This window comes from Pseudochaenichthys georgianus, chromosome 13, assembly GCF_902827115.2.
Source record: "Pseudochaenichthys georgianus chromosome 13, fPseGeo1.2, whole genome shotgun sequence".
Taxonomy (NCBI): Eukaryota; Metazoa; Chordata; class Actinopteri; order Perciformes; family Channichthyidae; genus Pseudochaenichthys; species Pseudochaenichthys georgianus.
The window spans coordinates 32,472,692-32,492,416 of record NC_047515.1 but is presented as its reverse complement, the minus strand read 5'-3'; the positions used below and the strand labels follow the sequence as shown (position 1 = coordinate 32,492,416).

The 19,725-nt window shown below is 41.4% G+C and overlaps 2 protein-coding genes across 2 annotated transcripts; one reads left to right on the top strand and one right to left on the bottom strand.

Moving 5' to 3' along the window:
* Window positions 1–85: 85 nt before the first annotated feature.
* On the bottom strand, window positions 86–7,310 carry mfrp (membrane frizzled-related protein). The gene is made up of 13 exons (XM_034097810.2): window positions 6,846–7,310; window positions 5,468–5,576; window positions 4,541–4,669; window positions 4,111–4,281; window positions 3,735–3,954; window positions 2,807–2,937; window positions 2,591–2,716; window positions 2,438–2,514; window positions 2,189–2,337; window positions 1,872–2,002; window positions 1,392–1,526; window positions 1,069–1,196; window positions 86–910 (listed from the first exon to the last, which is right to left on the bottom strand). Exons 1-13 carry the CDS (start codon window positions 6,897–6,899, stop codon window positions 686–688), a joined length of 1,785 nt encoding a protein of 594 aa, XP_033953701.1. The 5' UTR covers window positions 6,900–7,310; the 3' UTR covers window positions 86–685.
* A 670-nt stretch (window positions 7,311–7,980) lies between these two features.
* On the top strand, window positions 7,981–19,724 carry LOC117457216 (complement C2). Its single transcript, XM_034097154.2, has 19 exons — window positions 7,981–8,112; window positions 8,254–8,360; window positions 10,605–10,752; window positions 10,868–11,053; window positions 11,893–12,066; window positions 12,231–12,329; window positions 12,467–12,609; window positions 12,749–12,890; window positions 13,011–13,145; window positions 13,305–13,409; window positions 13,573–13,710; window positions 14,286–14,386; window positions 14,481–14,592; window positions 15,300–15,447; window positions 18,135–18,208; window positions 18,393–18,484; window positions 19,103–19,235; window positions 19,319–19,368; window positions 19,452–19,724. Exons 1-19 carry the CDS (start codon window positions 8,061–8,063, stop codon window positions 19,626–19,628), a joined length of 2,316 nt encoding a protein of 771 aa, XP_033953045.1. The 5' UTR covers window positions 7,981–8,060; the 3' UTR covers window positions 19,629–19,724.
* Window position 19,725: the final 1 nt, after the last annotated feature.

The window sequence follows — 19,725 nt, the reverse complement described above, 5'->3', positions numbered from 1 at the left end:
GTGGGAGATTGAACACTTTCTTTGCTTATTTTGTATGCGAATCACACAGAAACATGAAACTCATTTATTATAACTTTAAAGCTACTTTGTCATCATGTTCTGCATACACCACCATTTGTATAGGACACATTGTGTAATGAGGCTCTCAGTCATGCCAGAAGTCAAACTGCTTTCATTACAACTCTTGAAACAGCTGATGTAGTGACTTTTTAACCGTATCCATACTTAAGCCACTGAGGGATGGGAACGGGAGAACTAAGTTCGGACGCGTGTTCCAGGCGATAAAACAATGTCCGAGTGTATAGCCTTGAATATCCTTTATTTTGTTTTCCATATATATTCACCATGTGGATTGTATCCATATTGCCTTTCTGTTACCATGCGATGAACATTACGCCTGCCAGTCACGCTCTGATACAAACAGGTTAACACCACACACCTGCATCTGATCACCCAGTGATTACATTTATACAGACTCACAAGTGAATACTCCATCTTGTGTTCAATGTTGGAACTGCATCATTAATTAAACTTGTGCAGATAAAATACAAACAAAGACACATGCATTTTGGCTCCAACAGCTGGTCTGAGTCAGATTCTGGCCTTTTGGCCCTCGAACAAAGCTGCAATTCTGTGTGAAATGTCTTTATCTTTAACTATCAACACATCTGTAACTCTTGCTGCATCAAGGCAGCGAGCACTCCACGGGGTCCTGTGAGTCCGGCAGGAGGTGGCAGTTGAAGGGCCAGCTGAAGGAGAAGAGGTCCAGGGCTTGGCTGCACTGCTGCTCTGCAGAGGAGCAGACTGAGCGGCAGGGCTGGAGGACCCCACCCTGAGGGCTACACTGCGGCAGGAACATCCCGCACACCAGCCTCCGCAGGGGCTCGAAGCACGCCAGCTCCATCAACACCTGGACAAAGAAATGCACAAAAGAGGTTTGTGTGTTTGGGATGATGAACGTCTGCCTTGAAAGAAGCTGTACATTTGTAGGAAGATGCTATAGCCGAGAAATAGGCCCAACGTTTGAAAGATCATACAGTGGCGAAAAGAAAGAGGTATGGCTGTTACCCGGTACTGTCCCAAGAGTATGGCAGCTTCTCTCTGATCAGCAATGGACAGCCAGATGTTTGGGAATGAGGTGAGGTTGTAGCTGAGGCCTTGACACATCTCTACCTCTATGGACTCACACGATGAAGCTGAGGGCAAGAGGAATATAAATCATCCCTTTTCTTATTTTACATGTTTGTACTCTCATATTTGGCATTCAGAAAACTTTTAGTTTCTAATATACAAAGGTAATCCACCGAAGTGTGGCTCTGGATACAAAAGCTACTGTATATTATGTGACACTAGCAGGACGCTGATCGGGGTCAGAGATAAGATGGACTCACTGAAGGTGGGGTAGGTGGAGTTACCACAGCCCTGCTCATCTGCTCCGTCAGGGCAGTCGTTCCATCCATCACACAACCACTGCTGCTGGAGACACTCCCCTGTACTGCAGGAAAACTGGCTGGGACCACATGTCCCTTTTTAAATAAAGGCAAAACACACAGGAGGGGGGTTTAGGAAGCAAAAGCATGTATGTGTAGGGAAAAGGAACAATAATTGTGGCATCCAAGGGAGTTTACCAAAGCATCAGGTATTACTGCCAATTTTTGAAGAGAAGTTGTAGGTCATAAGGAAAGAAGGAAGCAAGGGCCGGAGGGAGAGATCTTACAAACGAGGTAGGATTTCTAGAAAATAAGGAAGGGAAGGCAAAGAAGAACAAATAGGAAGTAAAACACTAGAAGAGAGGAGAACATATGCAAAGAAAGAGGGAGTGGGGAAAGAAAATAAAAAGCACTTTATGCTTTATAAAAGCAAGAACTCACGGTCCAGTATTGACAATGCCTGGTATGTTGCGTTGAAGCCGCTGTCTGCCACTCCATCATCAGCCTCAAACACCACCGTCATGTGGGGGCCGGACGAGGTCAGGTCAGGTGGGAAGGTGGTGCCACAAAACCTGAGATAAGACGAGATGAAGGAAACACTGGTGGATACATGTTATTTCTTTGGACATGTATGTTGTATATTCACTATACTGTATTTTGTTATTTTCTTTACATGCCTGTCAGGAGTAATAATGACAGTAAAAGCAGTTCAACTTTATAATTTGAGCTAACGTTATTGTGGATGTAGTAGGTTTCACCTTCCCAGAACTCTTCCAGATCCAGTATTGATGCTGTCGTGTACCTCCACGTAGTCAAACTCACACACATCCTGAGTCTCCAGACTGAAGTTCCTGAAGCTCAGTGTGATGACGTGACCCTCCTCAACAGATATATACCATACGCACAACTGATGGTACACAGAACAACACCGGGTTAGTGAGAAACACATGTTTCAAAGCCCTGTAAACAGAAGTGTTGTGTGTATGTGTCTGGCCGTAAAGAATGACCTGCTGATGAGGATAAGGCCTGGGATGGTTTGGACTTGACAAGTAACCATATGGCCCGGTTTTTGGCCCTCCACATTCTGTGAGGAAGCAGGGTGGAAACAAAGTCCATACATTTGCTTTAAGTGCCTGTTTTTACCTTTGCTTTGCTCTCACCTTTGTGTTTATGGCTGCAGTTTGCCTCATCTGTTTGGTCATGGCAGTTTATATGCCCATCACAAATAGACACAGGCAGCAGACAGCGCCCTCTGTCACACATGAACTCTTCCCTGGAGCAGCTCTCTGAGAACACACACAGCATACATGCACATAAATACAAAGGGCATGAGTTAAAGAGTCCTGTATTTGCAGATGCGTACAAGCAGCACTGACTGTGTCCAGGCTGGATGGCTCTGTACTGCGCAGTGAAGCCGCTGCCTGCGATGCTGCCGTCAGAGTGGAAGGTGACCCACACTGTGCTGCTGTTTGTGTTGACTGTCGGTGGCGCTACGTTACCACAGAACCTGCAGGAAGAGAATAGACCTTTTGAATAACCTTAAACTTTCGTTTGAACAATTATGGCTTTGGACGGGCCACTCAAGTCTGACCTTTATTCGACCAAGGGTTGTGGGCAATTACAACCCTTGCCCAGAATGCAAGTAAGCAAAAAGGTCAACGTTTTCACATGTACCAACATATTTCCCAGAAGCACACTTCTGTTCTGCACAGACCTTTGGTGCCATCTACCAACAATTTAAGGTATTGACTTATTTATATGGCCATTATTCAACCAGGTTTGTCCAATTGATCTTGCCAAAAGTTGCAGCAGTGCAAAGTTCAAACAATAATCAAAGAAGCATATTGTGTTGAGTAATAATCCGATAAAACCTTTACACGCAGACAGCACTGGACACAATGCAGAGTCGTTCGGGGGAACTATCTTTTCAAGTTTAAGATCCATCTGTAGATTACAGACAGTATTTATAATGGTAATGAACCATATAATTTTCTCTCAGAAAAGAATGTGTTCAGAAATGTTTGAAAGTTGTGCATGAATGAGGTTAATTTAATTGTTCATACCTATACACTCCAAAGTGTACTTGCAACAACACATTTCTATACTTTGCCTCTTTATCCCTCACATGTATACAACTTTGTTTTTCTACTTTAGAGTGACTGGTTGCAATCGAAACATTTCCAAGCAACCAAAAAGTTAGAGTGCAAAGTTCAAAGTCTTATTAAACAGAAGCATGGGGCTTTTAAAGGAGCACACTTGGCATTGCAGTAGGCTATTCCCAGATATAGCTGGAGTGGGACCAACCTGGTTACCACAGAGCTCTGATCCCTCTGCTCCTGAACCTCCAGCCAGTCAAAGAGGCAGGGAGAAGGCCCCTCCACAGTCAGAGAGGAAATGTGGATCTGCACCACGGAGGAGGGTGGGACTCGGATCACCCACACACACAGCAAGTTGGGGGGGTAGGAGCCAGGGTGGTTTGGGGTACTGAAACTGCCCTCTGAGTCGGACAACACCCCTCCGCAACCTGAGAAGGAACACTTTATTTTAGTTACAGAAAGCAAAAGGGCCTCAAAGTAAAGAAAAACAAAATGTTATTCAGTGAGGATGGACATGAAAATGAACATGCACATTTAGTATTTTATAAAACACACTAAATGGCCATTTTATTGTAATCACTTACGTGTTTCAGGAGGTGGGATCCTAGCAGGCTGTGGTGCTGTTGTACTTTCCTGTTGACTTGTGTTGGCGGAGATTGTGGGTAGAGTAATATGTGGCGCTTCATATCCTGTATTTAGCCGATTTGGAGAAGTGGTGGACATCAACTCATTCTCCACTGCCTGGCCTTTTATCTCTAAATCAGGGCCAGAAAACAACAACTGTAATGGATGGAAACATTACAGGGAGACTGCAGAGAAAAGGCTTATTCCAGATAGAAAAACAGTGCTGTATTGGTAAAGTCCTGATACAGTATGTTTTTGCATTACAAATAGGAACACATCTAGGTTTGCAACCTGAATTAATAAATGTATTATTGTTCTCTCGAAAGCTGTTCAAATCAAGTTCAGGTATTTATTTTTCACTGTGACATTAGCAGTGCAGCAGTAACTCACGTGTGAGGAGAAGAGCCAGTGCCAGTCCGAGGGCTGTTACCAGGAGCAGGGCAGCAGCAGAGACCGCCACCCCCCAGCCACAGCCCGGGCCCCGCAGACGCATCGCACACACCCCCAACAGACCCCAACCTGGACCGGAATTACAGGGCACACATTCAACTTAGATGGGTATGTGAAGTCAGAGGCACTTGAAATGTCTACTCTTTGGCTAACAACTAATTGGTATTACAATATGCATCATATGTAATATTAAAGAAGGCTGTCAAATTCTCCAAGGCTTAGACACTTTCCACAATCCGAGCAATGCTTCTCTCTCACATTTTACAATGATTTAAGATTTAAAGCTGAAAATACACTACTAGACTTTCCCGGGCTTGGCAACCGGACAAAATACTGCGCTAATTGTGTAATTTTTTTTGTTTGATTAATTATTTACTGTTTTCAGTTAGTGTGATTTGTATAGCCCTTTCATGGAGTTGTTGAATTTTTGAGAAATAGATTGAAAGAATGATGACCAAATCCATCATACTTTTACTTCCTTGGATGTAAGGGCCCTATTTCCCATGATACAACAGTGGTGTCTTTCATAAGCACACCATGCCTGCTAGTCACCCATGTCTTCTCCTCTACAGGCTTTCTTTCATAACTTTTTAAGAAAAAGAGCAAGAAAATGCATTTTACAAGTGTTATCACTGGCTGTGGGACTAACCATATCCATTGAACGGATCTTTGATCTATACAAAATCTAGGGGTTACTCCTCTGGTCTGTTAACAAACACACACTTCTGTACTATTCTTCACGAGAGTTGAACTTAAAGCCAGCAGAGTCTAAGGTGATGCAATAATGTAACCAATCCAAAACACATACACAGTCTAATCCAGCTCAAGCATGGATACAGTAAGCAGCAAGCTGATTGGCTGACTCACTAGCTGCCGGCGGTTTGATTGGTTCAGGGGTGGACGAGGATGTCCTGAATCCCTCCACCCGCTCCTCTCGCTCCCCCTCCAGCTCAAAGGCAGGGTTGCAGAACACATTCTGTGGAAAGCGGAACAGAAAGAAGTCATGAAACTATCAATAAATAAACTTCATACAGTTACAGACAACATTTGTGTTAAGAAGTGCTCATTTAAAAGCAAGATTGTATACAATTTAAACAATGTATATGTATAAATAATCTTATTTTGTTAAATATAAAGATGAATTAGTTAACAAAGAAACATTTTTTTGTATGTGCTTAAGGGTTTTGCTGCTGCAGCTTTACATTGTCTGGTAGCTTATGGTTGTTACTGTTAGCAAACTAGACATTGCTGTATAACTGTAAGCTATAGAAGTCAGTTTGCTAATTATTTTCTGTTTACTGTATGGTCATTCAAAACTTTTATTTGAAGGTTGGTTGTTATGTTTTCAGCAACAGTGTAATGTTCCCTGTCAGTTTTTTTCCTTATACAATGTTTGTGGATTTACTACTGCATTAATATCTTGCATCTTACTACTGTGAGTGCTTGAAGTTGTGCTCATTTGAACTCCTGCATATACTCTGTAGTTTAATGAGAATAGTATAACAGCAATACTGTTTTGTAGCTTTTCCAGCTAAACCCAGGACTTTCTTTGAATGGTAAATATATCTAGAAGAAGAGTTTTCTCTACACATGAAGGAACACTTCACCCTTCAGTGTACCAAAAAAATTCAAATCAAACACATATAGAGATACAAGGTTTTATTGAACATGAAGGGTATACAAAATTGAAAAGTAAATTAAGCTGTCAGATAAAAATAGTGGAGTAACACATCCAATGAAAAGAGGAATAAGAGTGTTGAAAACAATAAAGTAACATAACATGGAAATCGTAAGTAATAAGTAAATTAGTACGTTTTACTATTCAAAAAGGTACTTGGATAATACTTAGTTACATTCCAATGCTTGACATAAAGTACTGTAACGTTTACATTGATAATGCATCAATGAAAAATAGGTTTCCAGCCTAAAATGTAAACATTGTCCAAATAACAGCATAAAAGCAGGACTGAAGGTCAATGACTGTGAACTGTGCATGACGAACTGGCTTACAAAACGTTCCAGGTCCACAATGTTTAAGAAATACGTATAAACAATATATTTTAGAGAGGGGGGAAAAATACCCATTCAAAAAAAAGCCCTCCATTTTGAAAGCAAGAATCACAATGGACTATAAAAAGGGTCTAGTTTGCATATAGGTTGACAATTTCCTGCTTAATTTCTCAGTAACCCTGTGACCTTTTCCACATCTCCTTCAACCATCATTCATCCCATCATCCTCACTCACCTTGTAGATATCTGAAGAGTCTGAGTACACTGCAACTTGGCTGAGGTCAGACATCTTCGGTCCGCTGTCACTCTTTCGGAGCTTCTTAAAGAGCCGTAGGTTGTGCTAATGACATCTATGGTGACATTGTGAAGAAAGCCGTTTCTACATGAGGGAGTGTTAAAGATATTTTCCTTGGTTTTCTTAACATTGTTCACTTCTGGCTCCCACAGTAAACTTCCACCTTGGTTTAGTAAGCTTACAGCCTTCACTCTCCCAGCACAGCAGAGCTCTTTGTTGGACATCCATAAATGTAATCCAGATAAAAAACTAAAGAATGAAAACAATGTAATTCACTTAAAATAATTGTCAAACTCCAGTTAACAACATATCCATGTTTGCTGCTATCCTGTAGCCTTGGGGCTGTTTTTGCAGCACTAGTCTACATTTCTGTGTGTAGGTGAGTGGTTACAAAGGAGTTTTAGAAACTCCTTCACAGTGTTGAACAAATCCGAGTCAGCTGAGAGGACTGAGCCCCTCGGAGGAGGAGGGAGGACGGGGGAAAGGGAGATGGGGTGAGGGTGGAGGTGTGGGTCCCTGTTAAAGCTCAATAATCCCCATAATGATTTTTTAAGCTCCTAAAATGTTTTATTCCGATACGTTTGCATCCCCAAACCTTGGCTAGCAGGTGCATTAATACAGAAAAACAAATACACATGAGCACAACACACACTTTAAAAGCCCATAGCATTGGCACAGAGACAGTCTTGAGTAATAATTTGGGGTTATTAGGCATTAATAAAAACGGCTTTGTGCTGAGATTAAGTTTGACAATGCTGAATTAATGCAATTCATGCTGAGATTGTGAGATTAAAGACTGCATTAACAGGCTCATTGCACTTCAGTTAAGTGCCCTGATAGACTTTATTTTAAAATGTTTGGAGAAACCCTTTATGAGACCACTCTTGACTTTAAATTAATAAGCTATGTCAAAAAGTCACCAGACATATTAAACTCCACAGAATCCTAAAAAGAGAACCCTTTTGCAATCAAAAATGAAAGTGAGAGATCAAATCTGTGTTCTGACTAAATTGCTCAATCATTTGTTCCCTGTTTGGTGCTGCTGTGTTAATGGGTAATCGGTCATCAAATAAAGCGGTTGACTGTTGTTCGATAAGGACACTCTTGCTGTGGTTTCTGTCACTCAAAGACACAAAGCACTGATAGAGTGCAGTCATGTATGTCAAACCAATACTTTGGATCCTACTCTTCAGCTCTGTCCAAGAGGGTGAGCATTTCAATTTTATCTTACTGTGTAATTACATCCAATTTACATGGAACCATATGGCTGTTTTGACTCTTGTGTCTGTGTCCACTGTTTGATTATCCTTGCATGAAGTGATGCATGTTATTTCTGTGTGTGCTCAAGTGTCACTGCAGGAGTATAATTATGATGATGAAACATACGATGATCCACAGCCTCTGAGCTGCTCAACCACCGAGAACATCAAAGGTGGAAATGTCACCTACTCACAGGTAAAGATAACATATTGTTCCCGCTGTGGGACTAATAAAGGATTTCTGATCTGATTCTGAGCACTGAGCTGAACATATCAGCTGTATCACTGATTTTGAAGAGGAAAGAAAATATAATCACAGACTCCTTTGTCACACCATGACAAATACCACCAAATATTCTCTAGGTTTATCTTCAAAATGAAATACAAAAAAACTAAATAAATGTAATGCTTTGCTCTCTTTTATCGTTTTAATAATAATAATAATAATAATAATAGCTTTGATTTATATAGCGCCTTTCAAGGGACCCAAGGTCGCTTTACAAGTAATAGGGCAAAAACAAACATAACAAAACAAAAGTCAGACAGACAAAACAACAGATCGATTTAGGGGCCGAAAGCCTTGGCAAACAGATGGGACTTGAGGGCCCTTTTGAAGGCGTCAAGTGTGGGGATATTGCGAATCTCCGCAGGGAGAGCGTTCCAGAGGGTAGGGGCTGCCACACTGAAGGCTCTGTCCCCGAAGGTTCGCAATTTGGTGCGGGGGGTGGTAAGCAGGCCAGAGTCTGAGGACCGCAGGTTCCGGGGTGGGGCATGTGGGTGAAGGATGTCCGATAGGTACTGGGGGGCAAGGGCATGGAGGGACTTGTAGGTAAGGAGGAGGACTTTGTAAGATATGCGGGACTTGACCGGCAACCAGTGTAAGTGGATGAGGGTGGGAGTGATGTGCTGCCACGGCTTTGTGTGCGTGAGTACCCTAGCAGCATAGTTTTGGACATACTGGAGCCTGTCCGGGGTTTTGTTGGGAACCCCGAACAGGACACCATTGCAGTAGTCCAAGCGGGTGGTGACAAACGCATGCACTAGAGTTTCGGCAACCGACTCCGAGAGTGACGGTCGGAGTCTGGCAATGTTCCTCAGGTGGTAAAAGGCCGATTTGGTCACAGATTTTACGTGGGAATGGAAGGAAAGGGTGGAGTCGAGGATGACACCCAGGTTACGGGCTTCAGGAGATGGGGAGATGGAGCAGCCGTCGACCTCAAGGACGAAGTCACCAACCTTCTGGAGCAGGGCCTTGGGTGCCACAACCATGAGCTCTGTTTTATTGCTGTTCAGCTTAAGATAGTTGGAAGACATCCATGTTTTGATGTCATGCAGGCAGTTGATGAGAGACTGAGGGGGGAGCTGGGAGGATGGAGTCGTGCTGAGATACAATTGGGTATCATCAGCGTAGCAGTGGAAATTGAGTCCATGATGTCGGATGATCTGGCCGAGGGGGAGCATGTAAATGGTGAACAGGAGGGGGCCAAGCACAGAGCCCTGGGGTACACCGTGGTGGACTGGGGCCGGGGGTGAGTTTGAGCCACTGATGGAGACAAACTGTTTCCTGTTGTGGAGGTAGGATGTCAACCAGGACAGCGCTGTGCCAGTGACACCTAGGAGGTCTGAGAGGCGGGTGAGGAGGATGTTGTGAGAGATGGTGTCAAATGCTGCAGAGAGGTCCAGGAGGATGAGGATGCTGAGGCAGCCAGAGTCAGCAGCAATGAGGAGATCGTTGGTGATCTTGATGAGGGCGGTCTCAGTGCTGTGTTGCTGTCTGAAGCCGGATTGGAAGGGCTCATCGAGCTCATGGTTGGACATGTACAGATGGAGTTGGCCGGCGACCACTCTTTCCAGAGTTTTGCTGAGGAAGGGAAGGTTGGAGATCGGCCGGTGGTTCTGGAGGTCGTCGGGGTTTTAAATGTAATGTTGTTTTGTTTTGGTGGTAGGTGGTCAGACCCTTTTGAATAGTTACTTCTCAATAGATAATCTAAAAAATGTGTTAAATAAATGTAAAGACCATGTGTTAATTTAATGAGGGAGAAAGTAGTTTGATAAATCCACAGTGAAAACGATTATTAATTGCAGCTCTACTCTGAACCTTTATAAAGCCTTTAATTACTTCATGACAAAAAGTCTAGGTGGTCACATTTTACACCAAAATGAAAGATGATATTGTGTATAGGCATTAGTTTCAGCTCTGCTACCCTGATGTAGTTGTTCCTTATGTATATGTCAAAAACATAATATATATATATAATAACACAATTTTAGAAATGTAAAACAGGGACAAGTAAGGCACAGCACTACATTTCTCACTATTGAATCATTATAAAAAAGGAACTACGAGGTCAGGGAAGTGAAAGGAATCAAGAATCCCTTTACTGGAAATCTTTCTGTCTCTCGATTTAGCTCCAAAAGTGACCATGTGCTTCCTCTGCAGGGAGGGATGGAGGGAAGTGTGCTGACTTATCACTGCGGCCCGGACCAATACCCTTTCCCCGTCAGCTCCAGGCTCTGCGGCGATGATGAGGAGTGGTCGGTCATGAGATCAAACAATGGAAGACAGATTTCACGGGCCATATGCAAAGGTAATAGTTTGGGTGACGATTACCTTTGGTTTAGTATATTCAAATGTATTAACCTCTCAATGCATCCTCTTCTCCTAACCCTTGATCCTCTTTTCCGCCTCTCTTCTGCTCCCAGACATCCTGTGTCCGGCTCAGCTCCAGCTGGATCACGGTGACTTCTGGCCCCGGGACCAGTGGGCCCGTGTTGGGACGACGCAGACCTTCTCCTGCCAGGAAGGGTTCACCCTGTACGGCTCAGCCCAGAGGAACTGCACCATGTCTGGGGAGTGGACAGGAACCACTCCCATCTGTGACAACCACGGTGAGGACGGACAATATAACAAACCTCACTCATGATAAAGCAGAAATCATGTGTCTGACTACAATATGGCTGCGTTTTTTCCTCTTACAACACCTCACTGCAATATAGAATAACAAAGAATATCCACTTTAAGTACATGAGGCCCCGAGCTCCCATTATCAGGTGTATTAGAGCCTATGGTACAGTGAGCATGCACTGACTAAGCTCTTGCTTACTTAGGTTTACATTGTAAAGCAGCTTTTGATGAATGCATATAATGATCCCTGTAAATAGATTTCATATTGTAGTTTACTGTGGTTACTGTGACACAAAACAGGTCACTGATTGAATTCAATGTCTTACAATACATGTCATTAAACTGGCGCTTCTTTTCAAAGCAACAACTGCAATCAACCATGAGAGTACACATTTTGAAATAATCCTGCAATTGCATTATCTTCAAATAAGCCAAACCATTTTAAGTGCTACATACAGAAATTATACTTTAAAAAAAAATATTATTTATTTTTAAAAGTATTTTCCTGTCCAAGGTGCAGTCAAAACAGATAGGTTTTCATTTTGCGACAGATAATGTGTAGACTTTCTGCTGTTTTGATATCCCTGTGGAGCTCATTCCACCATTTTGGAACCAGTATGGCAAACAAGCATGTATTGGCATGGTGCCAAGTCCCACTCTCAGTGAGTGACACAGTCCAAATATTCTTTTTATTACAAATAAAGTTATGTTCTGAACATTTGAATACAAGCACAGACATACATATCTGATCTAAATCAATGGATATAAACAAAATAAATAATAATATTCATTGTATATTCTGCTACCTGTCGCCACGCTGCAGCTGACGACTGTAGTAACCCAGGCATCCCACCGGGGGCTCAGAGGTCAGAGGGTCGCTTTCAAACAGGGGAGAAAGTGATCTACCGCTGCCAGGCTGGTCTGGATCTGCTCGGGTCGGCTGAAAGGGAGTGTCTGGAGAACAGGGAGTGGAGCGGCTCAACACCACGCTGCCAAGGTGCAGAGGAGCTTTTGATGTTTTACCTTTCAAATAACAGAAGCACATTTTTTAAGGCCAAACAATGATCTGCAGCATTGGACATCAAAGCAGTGCCAGAACAGTACACTGTGAATTATTACAGAATTATATACAATCCTTGACATCTTTGTGCTTTTCTGCAGGCGAACATATGTTTGACTCCCCCAGTGTTGTGGCAGCAGCCATGGCCGGGTCCCTTGCAGGAGTCATGGATGTTATCTCTCCGGACTCCCAAAAGACTGGTTAGTATGACTTGTAACAGAGATTTCAACATGACATTTCAACAGTGCATAAACAACATAACAGTTTTAACTGCAAAATCTAAGGGAACCATACTGAATGAAACTGCAATTGTTTTTTCTTAATCTGTGCATGTTAGAATCATCGGCGTCCTTTGCCCGCACCGTCCTTGTGTCTGAAGGCAGTCGTATAAACGTTTACATTTTACTGGACACATCAGGAAGCATCACAAAGCAGGACTTTGATTTATCCAGGAATGCAACCATTGCTCTCATCAGAAAGGTCTGTGTCTCACAAGCTTACTTGCTTCAACAGGTGTGGGTGAAAGACAGAGACACATTTTTTTTAATTGGTTTCCTGTCTTCCCCTCTCAGTAGGTTTGAAACATAGACCACATGTATTTTTTGTATTTTCCTTCTAGTTGGACAGCTACGAGGTTCAGCTGAGGTTCCATGTGTTGTCATTTGCCACTATGGTAAAAGACATTGTAGACATCACACACTCGGATATCAGTGGAAACATTGACGACGTCATTTGGAATCTGGAGCGTTTCAACTATACCAGTAGGACTGTCCTCATTCATTCGCTTAAAGCTTTCATCTAATGACCAGGCTACAACCATGATGCACCATGTGTTTAATAGTTCAAGAAATGTCCTATCTTTTGCATCTGTACATCTGCAGGCCATGGGCGTAAGACAGGAACTAACCTCTACGCTGCCCTCTATGGAGTCGGTGAGAAGATCAACTTCCTCAAGCAACACAGCGCCAACAACCATTTTAATGAGACTCAAAACATCATAATTATAGAAACAGACGGTAAAAACACAGACAAATGTCTTACAACAGCATCTTTTGAGCATCTCCAGCTCATGAAAATCTTTTACAACTCATTAGAGCTTGTAAGACATAATAAGAGGGTTAACTTTAGGATACAGTAAAGGCGTTCATACCCTCTTTATGTCTTTCTGCCTGCAGGTTACTCCAACACAGGCAAAAAGCCTGAGATTGCCCTGGCCCAAATCCGGAGTCTGCTCGGTTACAGAGATCAAACCAATGATAACACAGATGAAACCAAGCTGGGTATCAAGATTTAAGAATGTTTTTAATATTTGTTTTAATGGACCATGTACAATAGTTAGTTTAACTGTGCATCATAAACCTAGCATGGAAAGCAAGTTAGTTTTAGTGTGTTGACATGGTTGCTTTGCCTATTATAAGAAATGTTGTGTGTGTCTGTTTGCAGATGTTTATGTATTTGGTATTGGCAGCAAAGTAAAAAAAGATCAGTTGAACTCCTTGGCCTCAAAGAAACGTGGTGAGAAGCACTTATTCGTTGTGCGAGACTACCACATACTCGGAGAGGTTTTCAACAGCATCATAAGTAAGTGGGAGATCACTCTTGGACAGATTTCAGCTCTAAAGTCAGAAGAACATTAACATTTGAGAACATAAAATATACAAAGGCCCTGAAAGTCAAAGGACAAAATTAATCTGTCGTATTTTGTTTAGCTTAATTATTCTATGTTATGTGTTTATTGAAAAATAAATGTTGAGTGTTTATTATTGTTGTCATACTAAATTCAACCACAAGTGACCGTATTGCTCCACAGAATAAATACAACAACAAAGAGGACTCAGAAAATACAATTTTTTTAAAAACTCATTGGCAAATATTTTCTTTATGTTTTTCAAATGCATTAAATAATTATAATTTGAGAAACAATCTTGGCATTTTTTACCTGCCTATCTTTCGCACATTTGTTTCACAGATAAAAGAATATTATTTGAGGAATTTAAACACATGCTAAAACAATTGAGAGCAGACTACATCAGAAATGTACTTCCCCCTTGCCTTTCCGGCTATCCAAAAAACATGTTTGCTCGTTTAAAAAAAAAAAATGTCATACCAATATTTGAGTTACTTAAGTCTAACCATTACAATGTCTCATAATCCAGGTGACAAGAGTGTGACCATGTGTGGGATAGCTCAGGAATGGGAGGAGTCTACGAAAACCTTCACCAGACCCTGGCATGTCACTGTGGAAACAATCAATCAGGTCAGTCTAAGTCTAAGGTCAGTCACTAAAATCATAATGGAGATTTTATATTTCAAATTGGATTTTCACACAATAAAACTTTTCTTTCTTATAGATAAGGCCAGCGTGTGTTGGATCCATTGTGAGCCAGAACTGGGTGCTGACAGCTGCTCACTGCTTCGCCAGGGCGAGCACAGAAGAACCTCCGAAGGTGCACATTAGTTACGGTCAGTGTCATCAAAGGAACATCTTTTAAAGATAAAAGAAAAACATAGTATAGTATGTTCAAATTGTCAGAAAAAACGACATACATTAGTATAGCACTTCCAAAATATTGGAAATAATAACATAGTATATAGTATGTTGAAAATATGCAAACAGACGACATGGAATAGTGTATTGAAAAATTGCATAGTACATATCAACAAATAGAAAACTAATCCTAAATAAAACAAATAAACAAGTCGCACATAGTCTAGCGGTTAGGATTCCTGGTTTTCACCCAGACGGCCCCGGTTACTTTAATTTATTTTGTATTTATTTATTCACAAGTGTCAATAAAAATACAACTACAATCATACGAGATAATGGAGATATGTGTAATGTCCCAATTAGCTATAGGAAGCTTGAGAATAGGGCCCCAGACAATGAACATAAAGTATTTAGATATCATTTATACAGTACATATATAATTGAGAGAGTTCATGTGTTGTGCAGAAACATTACAACCCAACCCGTTCAATTCCCGGTATGGGAACAGGGTTGAAAATGTGCAAAAGAATCAGTTTCATAGATTTCTGGCATTAGTTTTCTCGAGTCAAAACATAAACTCTCCAAGTGTTATTGCCGACAGTCACAGATTGTGTCAAACAGAAGGTCTAGATAGGTTTTCTATTAACTTTATGAAATGACAAGCTGCTTCTTTGGCTCCCAGGTGAGGGCAGGGTGGTTTCCGAGAGGGTGATCATGCACCCCAAGTACAACATCAGGGCGCTCAAACACAGAAACGTATCGGAGTTCTACGACTACGATGTAGCTCTGGTTCAGGTGACCAAGAGTATCCCGCTCTCATGGAAAGCCAGGTAAGACAGCAGGAGGAAAAAATGTTGTTAGACACAAGTGATACACCCAAGAAAAGGGTGTAGGGCCAAAAAATGAGCTTTTTAATTATTACGTAATCATTTTATTTACAAGACATTTCTTTCTTTTTTATGTTATGGTTTATATTATTTTGTATTACTTTTTTAAAATTTGATTTGTATTGATGTTATTGTCTAATTTTATGTCAGTACAGCAAGTCCTAAAATGTTTTCTTTCAGCTTTTACTGTGTACAAGCAAACATGTACATTGTTGTAACTACTTTTGAAAAATGTTGGAGAAAAACCCTACTATTGGCCCACAATGGTGTAGAAAGGGATTTAACCTGTTAAGCCCCAAGCCTGTTTTTTAGGTCTCAGCCTCGAAAATGACATTCCCAGAACAAATGACCATAATCCTCACTTCTAAAAGGGGTAAATGAATCGTCTTTTTTCCCAAAGCAATGATAGTGAGTTGGATGTAGAAAAGTCAGAATCAATATAGATTTTTTTATTTTAAAGTAAATTCAGATCAAACATAAAAAATGTAAATTATAGTGTCCGTCCAAAAAAAAGCTTTATGAATCCAAACTATAACATATAATAAGTACCCTGTATCAAGATTGATGCAAAAAAACATTTGACCTTTTTAGAGAGGTTTTGCAACAAAAAAAACCACTTCTGGGGTCATTTGCCTCATCTCTGGCCCCCCTCGTCGATTTTGATGATTGACACCTCTTTTGAGCCAATAGAATCGAGGGGAAGTTCCTAAATCCATCTAAACATTTCCATTGAGGAGTGAGAGTAGGCTTGTTTGAGACAAGCAAGACCTGCACAGACCTGCGCAGTTGCGATCAACGTCTTGCTAGTGCGTTGCATGATGGTTAGTCATTTTGTCCGACTTGCTCTGGAGGCTCGCCCACATGAGACTTTGAAATCTCGCGGGACAAAGACGCCCGCAGCCTTGAGAGCGAGGCGAGGCGAGTTGGCGCAGTTGCTCTCCACGAGCTGCGGAAGCGAAATGCTTGATGGGAAATGGCTCGCTGGTATCTCGAGCTGAGCGCTCATTGGTGGTTTTTACCACGTGCTGCTGATGAAACTCTCCAATTGGCTGGCAAAAGTTTGTTGTTGTTTTGTGTCAGTTTTACGTCGCCACATCCATTCCCATTTTTCATCATTGTTCCACAATGTTTATCATCATGAAATTAATATCTATATATTTTATACTATACTGCTTACCGTTTTCATACTTTATATATCTTAGCATATTCATACACACTGTTCATACTGCTCTCAGGCTGATATCTAGTGTATTAATACACACTGTTCATACTGCTCACAGGCTGATATCTAGTGTATTCATTCATACCCCACTGTTTATTCATCATTCAATTCATTCTATATGTTATTCTGTAGATTGTGTACATTACTTTCCACTTCACTGCTTCTTGCACCTGGTTAGAAGCTAAACTGCATTTCGTTGTCTCAGTACCTGTAATATGTGCAATAACAATAAAGTTGAATCTAATCTTGAGCAGGAACAAATGTATTTACTTAGTACATATCTGACATTAACGATTAAACACGTGTGCATTCTTTATAAATGCAAACCGAGTCAAGCCGACTCCGGAGGTGGCGGTATGCACCTTCAAGCTGTTTGCAATCCGCCAAAAAACCGAGAGAAGAAGAAAAAGATGAAGAAGCCGACTCCGAGCTGTCCGACTTCAGGCGAGCTTTTTGAGACCTCCCCCGGCTGCGATCGGCTACTCTCGTCCACTTTCGAGGCGAGCCGCAATGCGTCTCAAACAAGCCTACTGATACGCACACAGTTTGCCCAAAACTGGAAGCTGGGTTGTAGCTCTAAAAGCAGCTGATATGAAATCTCAGTTTGACAAAAATGGAAGGATGGATTATCAGTAATCATTTCAAAGTGACAGACACATTGGATTCACTTTCAGCAGCATTTTTCTTGTTTTAATGCCATTGAACACAACTTTTTATCAGAAAAACAGCAAAGGTAAGACTATTTGCCGTTTTGGCTCAGTAAAGCTACACTGTATTATCTGGGTTTTGCCTGAGCTGCCGCGAGTTTTGATCGCACAGTGATGATATTTATACCGCTAGAATCTGTGGAATCATATCTGATATCTTGTCATATCTGTTTGTGCAGATCCGATAAGTAATTAAGTATTTCTACCCTGAGTTCTGCGCTAAGTGCATTAGCATTTTTCCGCTCAGGGCTCATTTAGACGCTTCTCGTGAGATTTGTGCTTTGTTTCGGTAAAATGGTTCGTATCGTCAGTTAGAGCTTCTTCCCGTTAGTTGGGTATGAAACATTCATAGTTTGTTAAATGTTAAGAAGCCCTCAGACGCTGTTTCTTGCAGATGTTGCGTTTTTGCCCCCGCCCGCGGATCCGTAGGGCTCAACAGGATAATGAATGCAACTACATAAACGTCCCTTAGGGTGGGTGTTGACTGTGTGTGTGTGTGTGTGTGTGTGTGTGTGTGTGTGTGTGTGTGTGTGTGTGTGTGTGTGTGTGTGTGTGTGTGTGTGTGTGTGTGTGTGTGTGTGTGTGTGGTGTGTGTGTGTGTGTGTGTGTGTGTGTGTGTGTGTGTGTGTGTGTGTGTGTGTGTGTGTGTGTGTGTGTGTGTGTGTGTGTGTGTGTGTGTGTGTGTGTGTGTCACACTCCAGGCCTATCTGCTTGCCATGTACTGTGGCAGCCAGCAGAGCCATGAAGAGAGTCAACTCCACCTGTCAGGAGCACAGTAAGTGAAATGTTGACCTTTGGACTGCACAGAAGCATCCATATTACTAGGAGTATAACAAATATATTTCAACAATGTTAAATTGTAATTATTTTTAATAAAATGTAGAATTCAGACTCAGAATTCAAAAAGAAAATCCTGAAAGATCCCTTAGTATTAATACAAAATGTATCTGTCGATACAGGGAAGGCACTACTACCGCACGAGGAGACAGCCGCCTTTTTCATCAATAAGAACGACAAAATCAAACAAACACATATCCAGATGGAGAGTCAGGTGAGTGACAGTCGATGAAAAGACTGTGGGCTGCATTATACTGTAGCTCACACTCAATTAATAATGTGGAGGCAGTGGTGGGTTGTGCTTAGTATACTAAGTATATTTAATACTGTACTTATATACTATTTTGAGGTACTTGTACTTAAGTATTTCTATGTTATGCTTTTTTAAACTTCTACTGAATTACATTTGAGAGGAAAATATTGAACATTTACTCCACTACATTTATTTGAAACTAAATAACTAGAAACTTCTAAAATATAAAACATGTTTTGCTGATGTGATGCCGTACTATACTATATTATTATAAAAGTGTTGTACAAGGTAAAATACGTGTAAATTGGATAGACATTGATGAACAGCATTAATACATAATTGCCAGCGATAGAATTGAAAATTATATTTAAAAAAGATCTATAAGAGTGTTACTGTTTAATACTATTGTGTACATTTAATGATAATACTTACATGTTTTTACTTAAGGACTTTTAATTGTAATTAGTGTGTCCATCTATTTTTACTTAAGAATCCCACTCCTTTTCTTAGCACTGCCTTGAGGATATACTTCTGTTTTATTGTGAAAGTGTTGAAATGTAACTCGTTTTCTGTCTGCAGAGACCCAGCTGTGTGGAGAAGGCGAGGCAAACACTCAAAGACCCCACCAATGTGACTTTGGATGAGTACATACCGGACAGATTCCTGTGTACTGGGGGGTCCACAGCATATAAGGACCCCATCACCTGTAAAGGTTTGGACTCTGCACTTACTGTATCTCTCTGCCACAGTTTGACCAACATGGGATTCACATTAATGTTGTCTCTTTTCTTTAAGGGGACTCTGGTGGATCCCTTTATCTGCAAAAAAGAAAGCGTTACTTTCAGGTCAATAAGAGGTTATTTCTTATCAAACAACATATCTTTTCCAATCAGAATCATATAGACGTTTTTCCTACTTTCATCTCCAGGTGGGAGTCGTGAGCTGGGGCACCATAAACGTATGTGAAGCAGGCCTCAGATGGACCAGCGACAATCCGCCTCCCGATGCACGAGACTTTCACATCGACCTTTTCAAGATAATGCCGTGGCTGAAACAGCATCTGGGTCAAGAGATCCAGTTCCTACCCGACGTCGAACACCAATAATCCATCAGCTGAGAACCGCCAAGATTTACGCCAAAATAACGTAATGCAGTTTTCAATATAGCTCACACAGGAATAAAGGACAATCGTAGACAGTGAT

Bases quoted from the DNA above. Each gene is read 5' to 3' on its own strand.
- mfrp (XM_034097810.2), bottom strand. From the start codon at position 6,899: ATGTCTGACCTCAGCCAAGTTGCAGTGTACTCAGACTCTTCAGATATC. The intron at 4,282-4,540 runs GTGAGTTACTGC...GCCCTGATTTAG, and splicing joins ACTGGCTCTTCTCCTCACAC to AGATAAAAGGCCAGGCAGTG. The intron at 3,955-4,110 runs GTAAGTGATTAC...GTTCCTTCTCAG, and splicing joins GATCCCACCTCCTGAAACAC to GTTGCGGAGGGGTGTTGTCC.
- LOC117457216 (XM_034097154.2), top strand. From the start codon at position 8,061: ATGTATGTCAAACCAATACTTTGGATCCTACTCTTCAGCTCTGTCCAA. The intron at 8,361-10,604 runs GTAAAGATAACA...CTTCCTCTGCAG, and splicing joins GAAATGTCACCTACTCACAG to GGAGGGATGGAGGGAAGTGT. The intron at 13,146-13,304 runs GTAAAAACACAG...TTCTGCCTGCAG, and splicing joins CATAATTATAGAAACAGACG to GTTACTCCAACACAGGCAAA.